Source organism: Rhinoderma darwinii, chromosome 4 (genome assembly GCF_050947455.1).
Source record: "Rhinoderma darwinii isolate aRhiDar2 chromosome 4, aRhiDar2.hap1, whole genome shotgun sequence".
Taxonomy (NCBI): Eukaryota; Metazoa; Chordata; class Amphibia; order Anura; family Rhinodermatidae; genus Rhinoderma; species Rhinoderma darwinii.
Window position 1 is genome coordinate 390,510,738 of NC_134690.1, and position 24,187 is coordinate 390,534,924.

The 24,187-nt window shown below is 42.8% G+C and overlaps 1 protein-coding gene across 2 annotated transcripts in view; it reads right to left on the bottom strand.

Moving 5' to 3' along the window:
• Positions 1–24,187, bottom strand: part of LOC142761407 (spermatogenesis-associated protein 7 homolog) — a 141,512-nt gene that overhangs the window by 99,341 nt on the left and 17,984 nt on the right. For both annotated transcript variants that reach the window (XM_075864596.1, XM_075864597.1), the window contains exons 2-3: positions 10,838–10,930; positions 6,030–6,077 (exon numbers count right to left, since the gene is read on the bottom strand). In XM_075864596.1, the coding sequence (XP_075720711.1) occupies positions 6,030–6,077; positions 10,838–10,930 (141 nt within the window). The remainder of the gene's footprint in view (positions 1–6,029; positions 6,078–10,837; positions 10,931–24,187) is intronic.

Genomic DNA, 24,187 nt, shown 5'->3' on the forward strand with positions numbered 1-24,187 from the left:
TGAGGGCCCAAGAGAAAGCAGACTCCACCTGTTCAACATAAAAGTGATGTCATATCATGCAATCTGCGCCATAAAGTATATACACTAGGTGGCGCCATCTCCCTATATAGGTGCTGCCCCAGTCATAATTTTTGCAACATGGGCCTAAGGGATTAATAAAATTGTAATGCAAATGTTATTGTTGAAATTAGAATAAAAGATGCATTGTGTACGGGAACAGTAAAATATAACAAGGGTCTTAGAAATGTGAGGTATTGTATTGAGGCGATGGTGGCTGATGCACTTGTGCTGATCATTAGTGTATGACATAACCTCATATTAAATATTGATCACAGCTCATTTGATCATCACGTCGCCCTCACGAGTTGCTTGCCAGCAGTTCTGTCGTCTTCTCAGGGAGAATATGTAAGAATGTTGTCTGTTTGACAAGTTTTGATAGGTCTGTAAACAATTCAGCAGAATGATGTCCATTTTCACAGTTCACAAAGCCTGAGAAGCAAGCAAGACAAGGCGCACCACCCTCCGGCTAAATATAGTCACCACATTGATCCAGCTTATAAAACATTCATGAATGAGGCGCAGGCACCTGCACGGCCCTTCTGCAAATACAATATTTAGGTTATTTTTCTCTCTTTTATTTAACATTTTCTAGGTATAATTTTTTTTTTAGTACAGACCTCAGCATTGCTTGCTGAATACCGATACTGGATAGCAACATCTATATAAGTTTGAGGCCCTGTTCACACTGAGTATTGTGGCACTGATTTTGACGCGCGCAAAAAAACAGTCAAAATTGCCCGTCATTGATTTCAATGGGAGGCAGAGGCATTTTTTGTTTCCGAGCGGCTTTTGGCCGCTGCCGGTAAATAAAGGGGCATGTCCTTTCTTGCTGAGGTTCCGCGGTTTCTATTGAAATTGGGAGGCAGAAAAAACCTGCGGCACTCGTTTCCGGGCGTTTTTCACAGTGATTTTTGCCCGCGGTCCTTGGATTAGCTTAAATGGCTGTGGGTGAAAAACGCTGCGAAAACTGTGGCAAAAAACTCTGTGTGAACAGGACATGAGAGGGCCAGTCTGTCTAGTAGGTATATTAATTTCTGTAAACCAGTTACTTACTGGTTTGCTTAACCCCTGGGGGACTGAGACAATTTTAACCTTAAAGTAAATATCCAGCTTTGATCACCTTTTTTAATTTGTAAAAAATCTAAATAGGTTTACAATTCAGTGCTGGTTAATTTCATTATATATTTTATATAGCAATCAGAGCTTAATTTTTCTGATGCAGGGCTCCAAATCCCCTGCATAGACATAGATTTAAAAATCTAACATGCTGACTGCCTGCAGCCACCACTAGAGGGAGCTTAGGAGGTTACTGTATACTGTGTTATTATTATTGCGTTCAATGAATGATAGTAAACAATCATGCTCCCTCTAGTGGTGGTGCAGTAATCCAGCAAGTTATGTTTTAAATCTATGTCAGAAAAACAAATTTGACCGCTATAAAGAGATACTCAGCACAGAATTGTGGACCTAAAAATGACATAATGATAAAAGATGGATATTTACTTTAAGGACCAAGGTAATTTTTTTCATTCTACCTCCTCCCATTCCACCAGTAACTTTTTTACTTTTAAGGCTACGAAGATATTTGTGGCGTTATTTTATTTGTGGGTCGAGGTGTACATTTTTAAGGCATCATTTCCAGGTACATAGATGACACAACTTTATTGTACAGGTCAGTTCAAGTGTGGTGATACCTAATTTGCGTATGTTTTCAACTGCTTCATGATTTTTATTGAATAAAAATGGTTTATTTAAAAAAAACAATTCAAACTTTTTATTGTTGTGATGTCATTTTGTTTTATAATCACAATTTTTATTTATTTTTACCATTATTTTTTTATCCCATTAGGGGACTTTTACTTTAAACTATAATGTACAGTACTGTCATATGACAGTACATTAATATCTGTGCATTTAAAAGGCACAGGCATCTTTTAGGGCACACCTAAGGTAGGACCTAAGGTAGTCACTAATCCTGGACTCCTCTGGGGGCCTCTATTAGGGCCGGGGTTGCCAGTATTTAGCCATTAACCCTGGCAATGGCGATGCAGGCGCTGATGGTGACAGGACAATGGAGTTGCTACCTTTTGTCCATACTGAGATTAGTACTGATCACTGTGCATTAGAGGGTTAGACGACCGGGATCAGAGTTTTCTCCTATCCTGGCTGTTACTGTGGGAGTGTCATTCTGGTGTACATGGCATAATGCGGGAATGGGTTAAATAACAAAGTAGAAAATACAGAAACATTTTTAAAAATCCCAGCAATTCCTCCCTTGGCTCTTCTTCTCCCTATGATTCTATCCGATCTCATATTGCAATCAAACGGAGAAATATATTCTTCTATATGTGTCCCAGGAGTTCAGCCATATCCCTTCTCCTCCTTTTCCTTCTCGCAATCTGGCTATAAGGCAACTGGTTGCGCAAGGAGCTCTCCCCCACTTAACTGTGTGCAATAGGAGACAAAGAATGATAACCCCGCCCCTTGGCTAAGCCACACCCCTCATCAGTCTGCAGCCAAAAATGGAATCAGACGTAAATTAACACCTGTGTTCTCTGCAAAATTTCTACAAGAGAAAACAGGAATTTGGAGCTTTGTAACAAAATAACAGGTCTTGAACCCTACCTAGCGTGCTCTGGTTAGCAAGAAGAGGGGCAAGAGGAGAAACAGAGGGTTTTAGCAACTTCATATAAAGTTATAGCGCATTGAAAAAACTTGAGTTCCATCTGAGCATGGTACAATGCTACCAGGACATTATAACAACCATAAAAAAGCAACTTTTCAAATTGTCTTGATTCAAAATATCCTACCGTTTTATGTATATTGCTCTTATGCAGACCTATGTGTCTCCATGGTTACAGACTTCCACAAAACCCTATGTGTGTAGACCGATCCTGCAGTCATACATTACTCCCTCTCTTCCTCGCCTTACTAATCCACAGACAGTTGAAGAGGGGGTAGATGAAAGTGAGAAACATATGACTGCAGGATCCGACTACACTGGGCTTGTTTGTAGTCTGTGACCATGGAGACACAAACGTTTGTGTGCTATGTTTCTCACCAGACCCTTTGGACCCTCAGGAGGGCGCTCAGGATGCGACAAGCCAGAGGACAAGACTAGGACGTCGTTAGAGGATGAACCAGGAATGCAAGTCAGCTGGAATCCTATTAAAATAGTTCTTAGTGGGTGCAAATTTCCATTGTAGCAATATCCAGAGACTTGTGTCCTTGATGCATTTTTTTTCATTGGGTTATAACTTTAAGCTATGCTTCTACTGACTGTAGGTTAGCAAGAGGCAGGGCAAGAAGAGGGGTAAGAAGAGAGGCAGTGGTAGAAGAGGGGGCAGATGGAGGAGAGTAACACATAATTGCAGAACCTGACAATCTGTTTATTTGTAGCCTGTAATCATGGAGACACATAAGTCTGCATTGTATCTATATACACAAAACGGTAGGAGATTTTGTTACCAAGGCTGTTTCCAAAGTTGCTGGAAATTTTCTTTTAGATGCATTGAAACAATACGAAAAATTGTTTCAAAAGTCTACACACCCTTATGTCAATTATTTTACTAAACTAAATTTAATCGAAGAAAAATTGCAAAGTATTTTAATCTTCTACAAAGTAGACATTTTGGCTAGTGGATATTTTTATATTTGGGTACATATATCTTGGATTTCCAAAAAACCACAGCCAATTATTTACTATCTGTATAAATAAAAGTGAATCGGGGGGTAACACATCTGTCAATCAAGCCACCGATGCTCTGCTATAATTACCGTCTTCCTGCCTGGCTATGAAAGATATGTCACATGTGTCTTGTGCTGACAGCCACAATGGGAGACTTAACAAGCGGACACCGCGGGAGAGGCTCACGGCGAATGGCTTGGTATTGTCTAGAAAATGCTGTTTCAGGAAAATGGAGACGGCAACAACATGATAAGTAAATCCTTGCCTGCCCTTTGCTCCTCATTTCCTTCTGTAATGTCAGGTGTGATATCCCATATAATGCTTAGCATGCAATAATAGGAGCAGCTCTATTACATCAGCACTGTGCAGGGCTCTTGCTGCATGATGTATTTTATATGTATACTTTTATATTTAGTTTTCATCATAATAAAAAATGTCTAATTGTTTTCCACCTGTCTGGGTCATGTTCAGGTTATGGGATGTCACATACAGTTCACACATCACTATTTGGGTTTCTGTCACCCGGATGGAGGAAATGGTGTCTTGCTGATAGATGAGCGAATGTTCTGCAATTCTAAATGGCCCCATAGCTGTAACTGCTATTTGGGGTCAATGTCCTAACTATAAGGGTAGGATTTAAGGAGAAACTCTTGCAAAAAAAGGAGTTTCCCATTGTAATTATTCCCATTGTAAGATGTCCTTCAAATACTGAATGAGAAGGCTGTGGATGCATTTTGCCAGGGTACTTGGTTTGCCCTGCGCATCATCTATCTACAGTACTTAATTTTCTCATCTATCTATCTATCTATCTATCTATCTATCTATCTATCTATCTATCTATCTATCTATCTATCTATCTATCTATCTATCTATCTATCTATCTATCTATCTATCTATCTATCTATCTATCTATCTATCTAGCTGCGTAACTACGGCCATCGGCACGGGCCCCCACCATGGCCGGAGGCTCCGCTAGCTGCCGCTATGGCTGCTACAGCGAGACGCCACTGAACAGTACGGCAGAGCAGGGAGGTATCTCCCCGCTCTGCCATTAAACAAGACATGCATCCCCTATGCACAGGATAAGGGATACATGTGTGATCGCTGGCAGCGATAGGGAGAACGGGGGACCGAAAGTCCCCTGAAGTTCTCCATCACAAACCTCGGATTTCCGGGGTCTGTGTCGGCAGCTCCGTAGAAATGAATGGAGAACCGGTCGCGCTTGTGCGCATGCGTGACCAGCGCTCCTTTCATTTTTATTGAGCTGCGCAGACGCCGGAAGTCAGAGGTTAGTCATGGAGAACTTCAGGGGACCTTCGGTCCCCCGTTCTCCCTATCGCTGCCAGCGATCCCACATGTATTCCCTATCCTGTGGAGATCCTGTGGAGAGGGGATACATGTCTTTTGTAGGACACACTGTAGGTCGCATTTTTTTGGAAGGGGGGACGCTGCATGGCGTTCCCTACGGGGGGGGGGGGGGGGCTGTATGGCGTTCCCTAGAGGGGGGACGCTGTATGGCGTTCCCTAGAGGGGGGGGCTGTATGGCGTTCCCTAGAGGGGGGGGCTGTATGGAGTTCCCTACAGGGGGGGGGGCTGTATGGCGTTCCCTACAGGGGGGGCTGTATGGCGTTCCCTACAGGGGGGGGCTGTATGGCTTTCCCTACAGGGGGGGCTGTATGGCATTCTCTACAGGGGGGGCTGTATGGCGTTCTCTACAGGGGGGGCTGTATGGCGTTGTCTACAGGGGGATGTATGGCGCTATCTACAGGGGGATGTATGGCGTTATCTACAGGGGGGGCTGTAAAAAAAGGCACTATCTCCAAGCGGGGGTTGTGTGACACCCAGGGGAGGGGTGGCCCCAGTCAAAAGTTTGCTATGGGGCCCAGTCTTTCCTAGTTACGCCCCTGTATCTATCTATCTATCTATCTATCTATCTATCTATCTATCTATCTATCTATCTATCTATCTATCTATCTATCTATCTATCTATCTATCTATCTATCTATCTATCTATCTATCTCTCTATCTATCATCTCAGAAGTAACATTTTATAACAGTAACACATTCATCTAACTTTCCCACACAAAAGATAGGGAGGGGATTACAGCCTTTACACATCAGTGGTGGTGACATAGTGACTGGTGATGTTACGTTGTTATCCGTCTTTCCTCATAGATCATTTACATTATTCTGAATAAGGAATGTGCATTGTTATATGGATTATATATGAGCAGTGGATTTACATCTCTGTGTGATATTTCAGCATTCTGCAGTTACTCACATTTAACGCTGCTTGATAAACTTCTTGGAGCAGACGTGTCCACAGCAGCTGAAAACAATGAAAAAGAAATACACGCAAGTCATTCTTCCTAGATGAGAATAATGATGATGGACTGTAATGTCATGATAGTAATATGTACACGTAATAATGCATTTCTTTATGCTTCATTCATACGCGGCAGGAATGGTACTGTACACAGCCGCATATTACCGTTCCCCAAAAACCGCAGCAAAAACGTAACATTCTTGCCTTTTTGAACATAATTAATGGTTTTAAAGAAATGTTTCCCTTCAAAACCGCGACCACAATTGCGGCAAACCACAAATGTGCATTGCATCATTACAGAGTGTCAATGTACTCAATGTATACTTTTTTTGACCTGGGAGTCTATGGGCGATGGATGGCCGACAGGTGACTGTGATCCATGCCATCCATCGTCCATAGACTTCCATGTAAAAAAACATATACATTTAGCATATTCGTTTTTTTACTGGATGGCTGTGTACATTTTTTAACATGGCAGCCTATGGCTGACGGATGGCTGGCGGATGGCTGACGGATGGCTGACGGATGGCTGGCGGATGGCTTGTGGATGGCATCCATTGGAGGCACCCATCCGAGATATACTTTTTTTTGTTGTTTCTTTCTTCTGTCATATTTTTTTATATGAGCCATTTAAAAACTTTTACATATTTGTCATGATCCCCCCTTAGACGTCGCTGCTCAAGACTAAAAATACTAAAAAGCAAGGTGGTGGTGGCTCATCTCAGTCTCTGTTATGGGGCCCTATGAATTCTATTTTCTCGACTTTTACATCCTTGAAATAAGCCATCAATATATGATCGTTGGGAGATCGACCATGTGGATCTCCACCAATTAGCAAAATGAAGGGCAGCAGTGATCGTTGGATTGCCATGACTCCTTTACTGCAGTACCCGACTTTTTAAATAGTTCTACAATATAATATGATCTTTCTTATATCCAATATAGTATCTAACGCATTAGTGGGAAGAACAACAAGGTAACAAGTGGGAATTTATTTTACAGCTTAAATGTGCCAGAATTCTGTCTCAGTTTGCGCAAAAAACTGACGTACATGCCTTATTAGAAAGTTTTAAAAAGTGTTGAGAAAGGGGGTGTGGCTTAGCGGAAAGGGGGCGAGATCTAAAATGCACCAAAGTGTGACAAAATATTGACAACCAAGAGGTGGCGTAAGGAAGAGAAAAGTGTCTATCAAGATGCAACAAATTCATCATACAGAGAGCAATACTGCCACAAATTTGGCGCATCTTCTGCCTGTCTGGTCTAGTTTTAAGATGTCTAAGTTTAAGACAGTAATAATACATCTGCCCCAAAGCGTATTCTAAGCACAGCGGGAGCGTGTCTACAGTTTTATATTGCAATACATTTTTACTTTACTTGGCCAAGTATAAACTTTCATGGAAAATGCAGAGTCGACAGCCAGAAGTGCACAAAAAAGCACAAGAGGAAACCTTCAGTGAATTCAGCATAAATCAATAAACACTGTTGCAAAATTCATTAAAGAAGTTCATCACCTCAAGTAAAAAAATGAAGAATATATTTCTTGTGAATAGTACATAGTGGAATAGCCAACTGACTCCTGATGCCCCCAGCAGTCTTTAAGAGAATATCTATTAAACTTCCCACACTGATAATGTTTATACATTTATTCTCTGAATACAATTGAAAAGTCTCAATTTACTAGCATTTTCCCCTTTGAAAATACATTTTGTCAATGGGTCACCTGCTAATTAGCTGATCACAGAGTGTTCTGCTTGATAGTCCTGCTTGTGAAAGAATATGGTAACAAGTGTTGGAATTCCCTACAGCACCCCCGCAGGGGAAATTAAGAATTACACTGTTCAAATTTAGACCAGTGGACTTTCCATGTAATGCACAGATGTGCTGAGTCTTCCAGAATTAGAGATGCTCTTTGTAGCCACCCTTCACTCTGGCTAATAAGTGAGGGTTCTGAATGGGGGATCGCCCTTTATTAATTAAGAATTCCTTAATAGGGTCATTGAAAATGGGTTTTCTAAACCAAACAACTCCTTTAAAAAAAGTAACTGGTCAATATTGTGTAGCCCAATGACTTTAACATGGAAGGAAGATCAAGGAAGAAGGAAGATCAATCATGGAATGCAAGGTCAATCCCAGAGTATGGTCAGTAAACTCCAAAATCAGCAAACTGCTGTGTTAATCCCAAACTCAATGTCACAGATGTTGGCAGAGCCTAAGGGTATGTGCACACGATAACGACCATTACGGCTGAAATTACGGAGCTGTTTTCAGGAGAAAACAGCTCCGTCATTTCAGACGTAATTGCTCGTACTCGCATTTTGCAAGGCGTCTTTGACGGCCGTAATTTGGAGCTGTTCTTCATTGGATTCAATGAAAAATGGCTCAAATTACGTCCAAAGAAGTTTCCTGCACTTCTTTGACGAGGCAGTCATTTTACGCGTCGTCTTTTGACAGCGACTCGTAAAATTACAGGTCGTCGGCACAGTATGTCCGCAAACCCATTCAAATGAATGGGCAGATGTTTGCCAACGTATTGGAGCCGTATTTTCAGGCGTAAATCCAGCCATAATACGCCTCGTTTAAGCCTGAAAATAGTTCGTGTGAACCCAGCCTAATGGTCAAGTTTATAAATCAGAATTTGTGAAGAAAAGTGAAAATACATTTTCTCCAAGAAACTAACATATAATGTGTAATGACGGGGTAGGGAGACAGACAGGTGAGCCCTAATCTACCCGCCACTCAGTCCCTGCCTACTTGTACTTGCACGGCTCGTCCTAGGCGACGGCGTACAACTGGGCAACGGTCCCTACGCTCAATAAGTGCACGACAGACCAACAGACAAGGGTACACAGAAGCTAAGGGAAATGGGGCAGTTGCCCACGGCAACACAGTGAGCAACAAGAGTAGTGAATGAGCCGAGTCAAACCAGGAGTGTACGAGGTACCAAACGCAGAGCAGGAGAGTAGTCAGTAAAGCCAGGGTCAATTTGAAGCAGAGTTCAATAGTACTAGCAGGAGCAGCAGAGCCAGGAAACCAGACAGAATCACAGGCAAAGGAGGAGCAGGAAATGAAGGTATAAATAGACCGAGGGCGGGAGCTAGCTCCGTCTGGCCAGGCTGTGATAGGTTCTCCCACTCCTCAGCCTCCCAGCCTGAATGGTAGCTGATCGAGCCACTCTAAGGCTGGGTTCACACTACCTATTTTCAGGCGTAAACGAGGCGTATTATGCCTCGATTTACGCCTGAAAATACGGCTACAATACGTCGGCAAACATCTGCCCATTCATTTGAATGGGTTTGCCGACGTACTGTGCCGACGACCAGTAATTTACGCGTCGTCGTTTAACAGCTGTCAAACGACGACGCGTAAAAGGACTGCCTCGTCAAAGAAGTGCAGGACACTTCTTTGAAAAGTAATTTGAGCCGTTTTTCATTGAAGTAAATGAAGAACAGCTCAAGATTACGGGCGTCAAAGTCGCCTCGCAAAATGCGAGGAGGAGCTTTTACGTCTGAAACGACGCAGCTGTTTTCTCCTGAAAGCAGTCTGTCTTTTCAGACGTAAAAGCCAGTTCTCGTGTGCACATACCCTAACAGACCTAGGCACAGATGCAGGCTGATTAACCACGGGCGTCGACACAGAAGCTGTGTCAGGCAAATCCTTTACATAATAGCCAAGAGAATACAACCAACTTTTATCTAGTCATAATAAGCAACCCTGATTGGACACTGAGCTTGGAGACAAATAAAAACGATGTATCCCACCTGAACATTGAGTTACAATTTTGTCGTAAATGAGAATCAATAAGAGTACTTTTGCAAGCAAGATCAAACCCAAACTTAGTGGACTCAAGTGCAAATCCAAATTCAAGCTCAGGGTCAGGGCATGCACAAAAACTCAGGGTCAAATACATAAGCCAGACGTCTTGAAGAAAAAAATAGTCAAAAACTTGCTTCAAAAATGGTCTAACATCTACTGGGCTATGACCAGTGAAGACAATTAATAATGAACCGGTAGAGAATGACAGATTGGACATCTAATTGGCAATGGGCAAAGAAGGCAACCACCTTATGTCCACTGGTAATGAATGACTGCTTAGACACTTAGTGTCACGTGGCGCGTGAAGAGACTATCACAGGGCCTGCAGAGGATGGTGTGAACCCATTTTGTCACTAAGGGTTTAGACGTATGGCTAAACCAAGGAGCGTAGTCTAAGGGGACCCCAGGTATTCATCCTTTAACCCCTATACAGGGATCTGGACTTCACTGCAGGCAAACCCCAGGTCGCTATCCCTCAAAGTAGTCTCCCTTGGTGACAACCAACATAAACAGACGTAGTACTAAATCGGCAGACAGCATGCAAGGTCAGGTGTAGGAAAGATCAGGGCAGGCGGAAAACTGGCACTCATGGTTGTTCAAGCAATAGGTCAGGGCAGGCGGCAGAGATTCGTCACAGGTCACTAGCAAGAGGTCAGGGCAGTCTGCAGGCAACGATAGTCACAAACAAATGACAGGAAATGATCAAACCAGGGAGATGTCCCTTTATTCCCTGGTGACCCTGTTGGGTCCTCCAGAGTGGGAGGCTCTGCTCTGACTAATAGATGAGAATCCTGAAGGGAGTGGACACCCGCTTTAATCAAAGAGATTGTTATTATAATAATTGATACATCACAAAATGTCTATGACAATCATTGTGAAGTAAGCTACAACCTGGAACAGATATTTTGTAGTTCACATTAACAATGAAGGATTTGTCACCCTTTAAATACCTTTTGCAGAATTCAGCTTTCGGTAGTGTGTGGACATGTGATCTTGAATGAGAAACTGAGTTGATAGAGAACATGAAGACCCAGGAAATAGCGCTGTTGGGAAAAAAGGAGATTAAAAGAGAGAATTATGGGATTGTTAAAATCACTTACGGCAATGTAAAAACATATGAATCATTGATAGTTCAGGGGTTCTTCTTATAGTACTGAAATTTAAGTAATAATACTTCTCTTACAGCGTAGCTATCATTGCAAAAAATATCACAATCCCTCCTTACGCAGCTGTAGATGTATATAAGATATATAAAAGTTTTGGGTAACATGCATATTTTGGCTCTATCGTATCTTATTTATTATTCAATAGACGATGTAGAAATCCATATGTAGTGAGCTCCCCCTAGTGGTGGCTGCAGGCAGCCAGATTTCAAGCATTTAGCTCATCATCATAACTGAATTTTGGAACTCAAAGCAAAATGATGTTCATAGTTGGAGATCTAATTTCCTTCCCCCACAACTAATTGTTAAAGCATGTAGATTTAATAAGGGATCTTACTTTTTTTATTTATTTTTTTGGGACAGGGGGTGGAGGTGCATTTAATCTAACATGAAAATAAAACGTGATGAGGGTTGAGTGATTTGCAAGTATTGCTTTATTGCCAATTTTCTGGTCCATAGAAAACAAATGGGAGAATTAATTTATCTATTATTCCAATAGTCAATGATCTGGGGGAAATTTCGAAAGACAACTGCAAGACTTTTAACATGGCTGGATTTCTGGCAAAATCATCTACAAATTTTCACCCTAATAATTTAATAGGATTTTTCTGCGAATCACCTCTCTGTGTCACCATAGCATTTCAAAAATTTGTAAGTTGAATCTTAAACCAGATGAATCAGTTCCCCAATGCCTCCTAATGGACTCTGAAGCACAAATTGGGCAAAAAAATTTGCTGACCTCTATCTATGACCAGATTATAGCCAGAACAGCCCTACATCAGCCAATGAAAAGAATGGAATAATTTAGTAGATGTTCCCTCTTAGCTGTGCGATATGAACATATAGGATAGTTCCTCGAGTAGTTGTATTAATACGGAGTGATGTATTCTTTTTATTGCTTTTTGTACTTTATATTATGCAGTGACTTATGATTTACAGTTGTGCATTGAGCCAAGCTGTGATTGTCTGTTATAAAGAAGTGTAAGGAGCGCAATATAACAGCCCGGAGTATTATAACAGAAAATCCTCCGCTTTCACATTTGATAAATCCAGAACATCATCACATAACACAGGCGCAGGACTTCCCTGGACTCTCAAGGTAAAGTCTGCTGCAACTGCGTATTTAACGCATTAAGGGTCAAGTTAAAGCTTGCTACATCTGTATCTCACTACTCTGAGTCATTAACAATTGTTTGCCTCTTTGCATTCCGAAGGTTATAACTTTTTAATATTTTTATTCTACATAGCTGTATGAGCTGTATGCTTTAAAGTGGTATTTCCATTCCGGACCTTTATGGTATATCCACAGGATGAGGGTACCACATCTGGCACCAGCACATATCTCTAGAATGGGGCTCCCTGACCCCCATCCTACTTTCTGCCGCTGGGTTATGGCCCTTGAGTTACGAGGTGGGCGGGCTTTCAGAAAACAGTCAAGTGCGGAAGTGAATGGAAATGGTGCAACGCTGTTTCCGTAACCTTTATTCACTTCCATGGGAGTCCCAGAAACGCATCGACCTTTAACTCACTGGCCGTGGCTCAGCGCCAAAAGGTAGGATGGGGTCAGAGAATCTCATTCTAGAGATAGGAGCAGGTGCCAGAGGTGACACCTGCATCTATTGGACATTTATGGCATATCCTTTGTAACAATAGGAAACATGGTCAGACAGACCTGGGGTCCTTCACTGGAGCCTAGGCTGTCTGCCCATACAATTTAAATGATTGTGTAGATTCCCAAGAAGAATTATTTACTTTTTATTTTTTATTTTTTATTATTTGTTCATTCCATAAGGTTCAGTATGTACAGAACAGAGGAAATTAAATGCAAGTGATAGGTATTAAGACGTTTCGGCCCAACCAAGGCCTTTCTCACATTCGCTGCAACTGCATATGGTCAAGAAAGAAGGTATAAGGTATAGATGGCGCCTTCTTTCTTGACCATATGCAGTTGCAGCGAATGTGAGAAAGGCCTTGGTTGGGCCGAAACGTCTTAATACCTATCGCTTGCATTTAATTTCCTCTGTTCTGTACATACTGAACCTTATGGAATGAACAAATAATAAAAAATAAAAAATAAAAAGTAAATAATTCTTCTTGGGAATCTACACAATCATTTGGAGTGCTTATAGGTTTCTTTATCTCTACAATTGGGGTACAACCCGAACCTAGCAATAGCACCAACGACTAGGAGTGCATCCTTACTATATTTTTTAACATTGCCCATACAATTTGCCTGCCGCTCATAATGAACATACTCGTCATCAGTGGGCAAGTTTTTTTTATGGTTTTATGTAAATAAAGCTTAATAATTGTATAATGAAAAGTAGTGCAACTTTGTGTTTCAATTAATCACCATTTTTAAGATCTCTGTTTGCTGTCAGTGAATGTGAACTTACAGGCTAGATCCAAGATCCTCAAGGTGTTGGAAGCCCCAGGACACTTGCCGCATGTGCCCACCTATAATCTGGTCCTTCACATATACAAAATGCTTTTTTTTTACCTTAAATTCTTAATTTTTGCCTCTATTTTTGTGAATATCCCGTCCCTTGTTGTACTATTGACCACTGATATAACTGATGGAATTAATGTGAGCACCACCCTGTATCATTCACTTGCCAAGATGATATATCTTGTCATGCATTTCTAGAAGGCTAAACTTGATGAAAACTTTATCGACTTTTAAAAACAGCAGCGGGGCGTAGAGAAGAGAATTCTAGAGCAGAGCAGGAAGTGATTAAACACTGATGTGGGAAATACGATAAGGAAAATTGCATTTAGGGGTTTAAAGGGACGACCTGCCCTCTTCACCTTCCTTAAGCATTAGTCTGCAGACCGATAAAAACGCGGCCACATCAGCTCCTTGCTTTATACGACACAGTAAATATTATTCATTCCCAACTAAACCCTGCCTGAAGTCTGCCATAAACAAAACACATATCACAATGATAAGAACTCCCATTACAAAATGTATCTCAGTGTTGGACCCCTACTATTTCTAAAAACTACGAAAGAGTCCTGACGGTCATCCATCCCCTCAAAAAATCCTGAGAAATGATCTCTTACAATCTCAGATCCGAGATATCTCCTCATCATACTAGATAAACGAACGGTGCCTACATTTAAAAATGGGCCGGCTAAGCCAGGAAAATAAAGAACCTGTAAATTTCACCTGTAGGTGAAATTCTTAAAGGCGTCTTCCGGGCTTTATAAAAAATTAACCCTGCTCTGCATATGTGATAACTTAATGAGAAAAACAGCCCATACTTTTAATCCCTTGCCGGTCCCCCGCCGGTTTATGTTTACTTTGGCTAAAGCTGTGACGAGTCGTATGGCCGGGGGACCTTGGACCGACAGGACTGGAGAGCTGAGTGATTGAAAGGAGAGTATGGGCTTTTTATTTATTAAAGGGGTATTTTGGTCACAAGAAGTTATCACTTGTCTGACTGTTATACCGGTCGGGTCCAACTGCTGCGACCCCCACAATCGCCAGAATGGAGGTCTTGTGTCCCTTATTCCCCCAAGCTGCAAGTTGGCTGCCAGAAGGCATTGAATGGAGTGCAGGTCGGGCATGCGCCCTGCCGCTCCATTCATAGTCTATGGCACTGATGAAATCGGCTGAGGATGGTACCATTCTGGCGATCAGTGGGGTTGACTGCAGTCGGACCCTACCAACCTAACAGTTATCACCTATGTAGTGGATAGGGGATGATTTCTTGTGGCCAGAATACCCTTTCAGTTTATAGCTTCTAAACTATGGTATTTTTTCTTGGGTTCCTCATGATAATTATTCTCCTTTCTCTTTGAAAAATAATCCGTCATGTCAGAAGAATTTAGTGTCTAAGATAAAACCTTAAGAAAGCTCCATGCTGCTTGTACAGAAATGAGGCAAGGGCCGGGGATGTTCCCTGCAGGTCTGTGCTGCTTCTCATATTCTCTGTACTAGATATTGTTTTATTAATGACGCTGCAATCAATCACCGCTCCTCCTCACATAGACACGAACTTTCAGAAATTCTGCATGAACTAACAGGAAATGTGTACAAGGGGCTGTCTTACAATGACAAACCCTGTCCATATCTTCTATTGTGGCATATGGATGTCACAGAGTGGGGTCTCCCACTTGGGACAAGCGGTCAGGCGAATTTGGCGCATACATGCATTGATTGATTTGAATAGCCGGCATTTAATGCTACATTTCCCCTGCCGTAGCTGGGGATGTATTGCCAGATGGGGCTTCGGGATTAGAGAAGTTGGACCTTTTAAATGGAACCTGTGATTTGCGGGCTGCATGATATAGAGCAGGAGGAGCTGAGCAGATTGATGTAGATTTTTGTAAGAATACACTACCGTTCAGAAGTTTGGGGTCACCCAGACAATTTTGTGTTTTCCATGAAAACTCACACTTTTATTTATCAAATGAGTTGCAAAATGACTAGAAAATATAGTCAAGACATTGACAAGGTTAGAAATAATGATTTTTATTTGAAATAATAATTTTCTCCTTCAAACTTTGCTTTGGTCTTGGAATGCTCCATTTGCAGCAATTACAGCATTGCAGACCTTTGGCATTCTAGCTGTTAATTTGCTGAGGTAATCGGGAGAAATTTCACCCCATGCTTCCAGAAGGCCCTCCCACAAGTTGGATTGGCTTGATGGGCACTTCTTGCGTACCATATGGTCAAGCTGCTCCCACAACAGCTCTATGGGTTTGAGATCTGGTGACTGCGCTGGCCACTCCATTACAGATAGAATACCAGCTGCCTGCTTCTTCCCTAAATAGTTCTTGCATAATTTGGAGGTGTGCTTTGGGTCATTGTCCTGTTGTAGGATGAAATTGGCTCCAATCAAGCGCTGTCCACAGGGTATGGCACGGCGTTGCAAAATGGAGTGATAGCCTTCCTTATTCAAAATCCCTTTTACCTTGTACAAATCTCCCACTTTACCAGCACCAAAGCAACCCCAGACCATCACATTACCTCCACCATGCTTGACAGATGGCGTCAGGCACTCTTCCAGCATCTTTTCAGTTGTTCTGCGTCTCACAAATGTTCTTCTGTGTGATCCAAACACCTCAAACTTCGATTCGTCTGTCCATAACACTTTTTTCCAATCTTCCTCTGTCCAATGTCTGTGTGCTTTTGCCCATATTAATCTTTTCCTTTTATTAGCCAGTCTCAGATATGGCTTTTTCTTTGCCACTCTGCCCTGAGGGCCAGCATCCCGGAGTCGCCTCTTCACTGTAGATGTTGACACTGGCGTTTTGCGGGTACTATTTATTGAAGCTGCCAGTTGAGGACCTGTGAGGCGTCTATTTCTCAAACTAGAGACTCTAATGTACTTGTCTTGTTGCTCAGTTGTGCAGCGGGGCCTCCCACTTCTCTTTCTACTCTGGTTAGAGCCTGTTTGTGCTGCCCTCTGAAGGGAGTAGTACACACCGATTTAGGAAATCTTCAGTTTCTTGGCAATTTCTCGCATGGAATAGCCTTCATTTCTAAGAACAAGAATAGACTGTCGAGTTTCATATGAAAGCTCTCTTTTTCTAGCTATTTTGAGAGTTTAATCGAACCCACAAATGTAATGCTCCAGATTCTCAACTAGCTCAAAGGAAGGTCAGTTTTATAGCTCCTCTAAACAGCAAAACTGTTTACAGCGGTGCTAACATAATTGCACAAGGCTTTTCAAGTGTTTTCTAATCATCCATTAGCCTTCTAACACAGTTAGCAAACACAATGTACCATTAGAACACTGGAGTGATGGTTGCTGGAAATGGGCCTCTATACACCTATGTAGATATTGCACTAAAAACCAGACGTTTGCAGCTAGAATAGTCATTTAGCACATTAACAATGTATAGAGTGTATTTCTGATTCATTTAATGTTATCTTCATTGAAAAAAACTGTGCTTTTCTTTCAAAAATAAGGAAATTTCTAAGTGACCCTAAACTTTTGAACGGTAGTGTATAATCGGTTTAACTTATATTTTATTAATTTATATCCTATCTCATTCTGGGCTTGGCAGTCCAGTGGGTGGTTCTACTCAGTGTTTGACATCTACGTATGCACACTTATATGGGTTAAGCTGTCAATCACTGAATAGAACCACCCACTGGACTCATAAGACCAGAACGAGCAGAGACTGTCCTGAAGAGTCAATGCCTTCAATGAAAGTATTTCCAAACATGGAAATTAGTTTTTTGGACTTTTTTTTATATTTAAAAGAGATCCGGTCAGCTACAATTTTCCAATCGGTAGACCATATTCTCTTGAGTACATACATTGCTCTTCTTTGAATCAACAAGCACGTTGGGATCAGTCACCATTATAAGGACTGTTGGACTCTTTCCAAGTGTTTGTTAAAATCTTTGGAATCCTATTACTTTTACTGCATAGTGACCAAACCTGATATGGGTTTTCATAAGGCCTTGTGTACATGGCTTTCCATGTGGTGGCACATGGACCACCTAAAGTTCTGTATTATGAAGCCGTAGTTCCTTTATGGTTTCCATAAGAGCATGGAGATTCAATGTGGTCACCTCTGGTTGGAGGACCTGCTGTTAGGCACCTGCCTATGAAATTAAGCGCTTGCACAGATTATTAATAAAGAGTCTGATGAACTTCTTAGAAGGGTTGTCCACTTTGGACAGTCCCTTCTTGTTAGAAGACTGCCCCGACAATAAGCAGATCACAAGGTGTCCCATTGCTGGAGCCCTCAGTGATCAGCTGTAATCTTTGGAGAATCTAGAAGCAAGTTTTCAAATTCCCTGCAGCGCCACCACAGGGTAAATGATGCATCACACAGTTCCCATTGAAATCAATGGGCTTTCTGTGTAATCCATGGACATGCTTGGTCCTCCAGAGCAAGACACTTTTGCAGCCATTCTCGCTAATAAACTGGGAACTCCCATTTATTAACACTTTTTTTAAAATCTTATAGGGTATTTAAAAATGGGGTTTCTAAAGCAGTCAACCCTTTGAGGAATAACTATAATGCAAAACTAAATTTTTTATCTTTAAATATATGCTCCAATTTTGAGCCATTTTCCAAATTATATCAGAGAATTGCATTATGATCAATATGTTGGTTTTCTTATCTTTTCATATCATAAATGTGATAATAGAGCAGGATAGCCCCATGAAAGTCACCATCATTGCTACACTCCCCGAGCCAGCAATGATCGCTAGCAGCCATGGCTCTTCTCTTCTTCGCCACAGCTCTCCTACTACCAACCGTGGCTATCCTACTCCCAACTGCATTGGTTGCTCTGGCTCACAGATGACATCAGTCCCGGCGACATACAGTGCTTAAAGTGGGATCCGGCCTAATAGCGTGGCCTGCAGATTAGGATAGATTCTTCTGAGGTATATTGCTTGTGTTTTGACCCTGATCTGACTTTGACCTTAGCCTAGCCTACCCCACAACCCAGACATATGACTAACACGGGAGATTGTTGTCATGTGCACTACACAACTAGCACCTGCCAGAAAGTCCTGCAGCTCCTTTAATGTTGCTGTAGGCCTCTTGGTAGCCTCCCGGACCAATTTTCGTCTTGTCTTTTCATCAATTTTGAGGGACGTCGAGTTCTTGTTAATGTCACTGTTGTGCCAAATGTAATCCACTTCTTGATGACCGTCTTCACTGTGTTCCATGGTATATCTAATGCCTTGGAAATTCTTTGGTACCCTTCTTCTGACTGATACATTTCAACAATCATATCCCTTGATGTGTTGTAAGCTCTTTACGAACCATGACTTTTGCTGCCACATGCAACAAAGAAAATGTCAGGAAAATCCCAATAGAACAGCTGAACTTTATATGGGGTTACTGAGAATCACTTATGGCAGCTCTGTACTGACTACTATTTAACATGATTGGCTAATTCTGAACACAATCACATCCCCAATTATAAGAGAGTGTTCACACTTACGCAACCACATTATTGTAGTTTTGTTATTTTTATTTTTCCCCTCTAAAAGATTTCAGTTTGTTTTTCAATGGAATTGTGCAGATTATGGGTCACATTAAAGGTGGAAAAAGTTCTGAAATGATTCATCTTGGACTGACTTTGTAACATGACAAAAACCTGGCATTTTAACAGGGGTGTGTAGACTTTTTATATCCACTGTATATGCGGACAGTAAACAGGGCGCTGCAAACAGTGCTTCTATCCTGCTGATGGTACAGGCAGGGGAGTGGTAAGAAATTTGATTTCCCAGTCCCTCCCTGGTTTATCTAGTTTCAGAACTCTTCCCCCGGGATAATAATTTTGTAATAGGGAACCACTCATAATTACATTTTTTCATATAATAGTTAATAGTTAGTGTGTAAGAGAAATATTTTGATGTGTTTTGTTCCATGGCAACCTTGTGGGGGAAGTCATCTTCAGATTTATCTAGTCTATGCACAGAAGACACTGATGTCTGCCATATGACGCCATTATATTACATGGAAATATATTGTGGTTGGCTTTTAGAACTGTTAATATTTTATCTATTCATCGTAATATAATTTTCTCAAATTCTTCTTTGTAAAACCACTCCCAAAACATGTCTGCGTGAGAATGTGGTTTACTTGCTTCATTTCATTTTTGTCTTTTTTCCTCCTAATGACAACCAGACAATTACCATATGAAAACCAAAGTACTGGATCAGAGATACTAAATCCTTATACTTTATTTAAGGATATGTTTACATCTATCTAGCAGCACAATAATAATTATTGTGGTGTGTGCCAAGCCTCTAGACCTCAGCCTCCAATCCAGAATTATCTATCTATCTATCTATCTATCTATCTATCTATCTATCTATCTATCTATCTATCTATCTATCTATCTATCTATCTATCTATCTATCTATCTATCTATCTATCTATCTATCTATCTATCTATCTATCTATCTACCTCTATCTTACATCTATCTCATTTCTATCCAGGGCCGGCCTTAGTGGTATGCGACCTGTTGCAAAGGGTGCATCACCCCAGCAGGTGGAAGGGGGCGCTGCGCTGGCTCCCTTCCCCTGCTTGCTTCAGAAGTGCCCGAGCTCAGTGACTCAGCAGCCGCCTTTCCGCCCGCGTGCTTTTTCACTCAGTGGCCGCGACACCGGGCATGAGGGCAGGGCCGCCATCAGGGGGTATTAGGGGTACTGGTGTGAGGGGCCCGGCCAAACCTAATTGAAAGGGGGGCCCGGCAACTGCCGCGACTTGCCTTTGGTAGAAAAAAAACGGGCCCCTGCAATGGGGCCCGTTTTTTTCACCACAGAATGTCGTGAGCTGCGGGCCCCCCCCTCTCGTCATGGGGGCCGTCGAACCGCGCGCGCGCGAGAGACCGACCGATTGCGCACACAAGGAAACTCCCGCGCGTGCGCACTCGCGAGCGTGCACCCACGAACGCCCCCACTCGAGACCGCCCGCGCGCGCACCCGCGAAAGCCGGAAGCGCGCACCCGCGACAGCACGGGCGCTCCCAGATGCGACAGCCCGGGCGCTCGCAGCCGCGACTGCACGCGCGCACCCGCGAACTAAGCGGGCGCAGCCGCGGACACACATGAACAGAACTTACCTGGAGCCTGGCTGGAGGTGAAGGACTGGACGTCTGGACCGAAGACATTTTCTGGAAGACATCGCCTGACGAGGACTGGAGTGGGAGCAGCAGCTCTTCTGACACAGTGAGTAAAATGTCTCATAGTGCTGATCATGTATGGCCCGGTTCACACAGAGTATTTTGCAGGCAGAAAAAAAATCTGCCTCAAAATTCCTTAAAGAATTTTGAGGCAGATTTTGACCTGCCCACACTATCTTGCCGCGTTTTTTTGCTACGTTTTTGGCCCGCGGTGATTGAGGACAGCAGACAAAAAACGCAGCGAAAAATGCATTTTCTGCCTCCCATTGATTTCGATGGGAGGTCAGAGGCGGAACCGCGGCAAGAAAGGACGTGCTGCTTTTCCTTTTTTCCGCGACTGGCTCCCATTGATTTCAGATTAAATCAATGGGAGGCGGTTTTGGAAGTTGTTTGGTGCTGATTCTGACGCAGTGTCCGAGTCAATATCAAGGCCCAAAAACTCTGTGAACTGGGCCTTATTGTTAGGGCTTATTCAGACGAACGTGTAATACATCCGTGCAACGCGCGGCCCTATGTTACTCAATGGGGCCGTGCAGACTGTCAGTGAGTTTCACGCAGCGTGAGTCCGTGTGTCCGCTGCGTAAAACTCACGACATGTCCGATATTTGAAGTCAATGGGTGCGTGAAAATCACGCCCAGCACTTCCGCAGCAGTATAAACTATGAATGAAAACAGAAAAGCACCACGTGCTACAAACATACAAACAGAGTGTCATAATGATGGCGGCTGCGCGAAAATCACGCAACCGCGCATCATGTGCAGCTGACACACGGAGCTGTTATGGACCTTTTGCATGCGCAAAAAGCACACGCTTGTGTAATCCGGCCTTAGGGTAGGAACACACTAGGCATGAACACTGCAGATTTTATGCAACACATTTTATTGTGGAAAATTCGCAGCGTATTACAGTCGCAGCAGAGAGGATGAGATTTGAACAAATCTCATTCACACACTGCAAAAAAAATTGACCTGCAGTGTGGCTTTTTAAGCCGCAGTCAATTTATTCTGTGGAATCGCCGCTCCTCTGTTGCGGAAATGCTGCGGTTCTGTCGCAAAAATCACAAATGAGAAAAAAAAAAGGTACTTTTTTCAATTGATAAAAAAGTTTAGACTTACCCCGGCCGTAGTCCTGGTGACGCGATCCTCTATTCTTAGCGCAGCCCGGCCTCCTGTCATGACGTTTCATCCCATGTGACCGCTGCAGCAGTCACATGGTCTACAGCATCATCCCAGGAGGCGGGGCTACGTTCAGAAGAGAGAGATGCGTCACCAGGACTACGGCCGGGGTAAGTCTAAAAAATTTTTTCCCTGCAGGATTCCCGCAGCGGACATGCCTTACGAAACCTGCGCCACTATTTGGTGCGGTTTTGCTGTCGGAATTCCCTGCGGCTACCGGGACGGATAAGCTGTGGAGTTTTACTCAGCATATCCACCTAGTGTGTCCCTTATGATGTCGCTCCTGGAGCTGCTGCCTGTCTCTAAATTGATCTCAATGGTGACGGAAACATCGTTAATGGTTTCCGTTCGTCACCATTCCGGCTGGTTTTCGGAAGGAATCAATAGCGTAGTCGACTGCGCTAATGGTGACGGAAACGGAAGCTGTGCTGTCACTTTCACTTTCCGTTGCTGGGTTCACCCGACGGAAACCTCAGACGGAACCCCGGAACGGAAGCGAACGGTGATGTGAACAGGCCCTAACACAAAAGTTTTGTATTTTTTTAAACTGGTTCACAAAAAAAAATAATTCCAAATTCTACTGGACCAACTGCCTATTTAGAGACCGGCAGCAGCTCCAGGAGCGACATCATAAGGGTAGGAACACACTAGGCGGATATGCTGAGTAAAACGACACAGCTTATCCACCCCGGTAGCCGCAGGGAATTCTGCCAGCAAAACCGCACCAAATAGTGGCGCAGGTTTCGTGAGGCGTGTCCGCTGCGGGAATCCTGCAGGGAAAAAAAAGTTTAGACTTGCCCCGGCCGTAGTTTAGGCGACGCGTCTCTCTCTTCTGAACGTAGCCCCGCCTCCTGGGATGACGCTGTAGACCATGTGACCGCTGCAGCAGTCACATGGGATGAAACGTCATGACAGGAGGCCGGGCTGCGCTAAGAATAGAGGATCGCGTCACCAGGACTACGGCCGGGGCAAGTCTAAACTTTTTATAAATTTAAAGAAGTGCCTATTTTTTTTTTCTCATTTGTGATTTTTGCGGCAGAACCGCAGCATTTCCGCAACAGAGGAGCAGCGATTCCACAGAATACATTGACATGCTGCGGCTTAAAAAGCCTGAAGGAATTTTGAGGCAGATTTTTTTTTCCTTACAAATAATGCTGTGTGAACATACCCTAAGAGTGCAGTGCTTGTTTTTAACCATTTTCTGTCTTTCTCAACAAAATGTTGGTAGGGGTGCCCTGAGGAAATTTTATTTTTCTAGTGGTGCCTCGAGTCCGAAAAGGTTGGGAAACTCTGTACTAGGCTACAGGATCACGCCGGCCTACGTAAGGATCCCGTCATGGAGCAGTTCGTTGTGGGAACGGGGCCTAGGCGAGTACTATTTTTTTTTGTTTGGGGCACTGTCTACAGGGGGGAGGTGGGGAATTATGGTACTGTCTACAGGGAGGCTGTATGGCGCAATCTACAGGGGGGCACTATCTACAAAAGGGGGCTGTGTGTGGCAGCCAGTGGAGTGGGGCATTATAATGTGTGGGGGCCACTAAGCGGACATTATACTGTGTAGGGGTGCTACAAGGGGCATAATACTGTGTGGGCACAATTAGAGGACTAAATACTGTGTCCTTAAAGGGGTTATAAAATATTCTATTATTAAATATTATTATACTGTGTGGGGGCACTAAAGGGGCTTTATACTGTATGGGGGCACTATATAGGGCATTATACTGTGGGGGGCATTATACTTTTTATATGGGGCATTTTTTTTATGATGTGGCTGGGGGCGCGGAAAGATAATTTTGCACGGGCGCCATCTGTCCTAAGACTGGCCCTGTATCTATCTATCTTACATCTATCTCATATCTATCTTATATATATATATATATGTCATATCTATCTATTCTATATCTCTCTTCCATCTTTCTCTTCTATTTATCTCTTCTATCTAATTCTATTTCCTCATTTTAAATCAGTTTGACGAAAAAGTGCTTATTAGCTTTTAAAAATAACTCCAGGTGGAACAAAAAGTCCCCTGCTGTTCCTTCCTTGGCCTCCTCCATGTACCACTTTAAAAATAAATACCATTATATTCAGGATCCAGCTGGGCTCTTGCCACTATCTTCCTTCTCCCTGGCAACCAGGACTGAATACGGTGGTGGTATGTATGAATGCGTCAAGAGCCATTGTGCGGAATTTGGTGGAGATCCAAAAGCATCACTCACAGTCTTGACATCTGGAGGTATAGCTGGCCAGCCGCGTACTTTAATACTAAGCAAACAACTTAACTGAAAATGATTTGTTAGGGAATCCTAAAGATTCCCCAATGAATAAGTACAATGAAGGACTAATTCTTC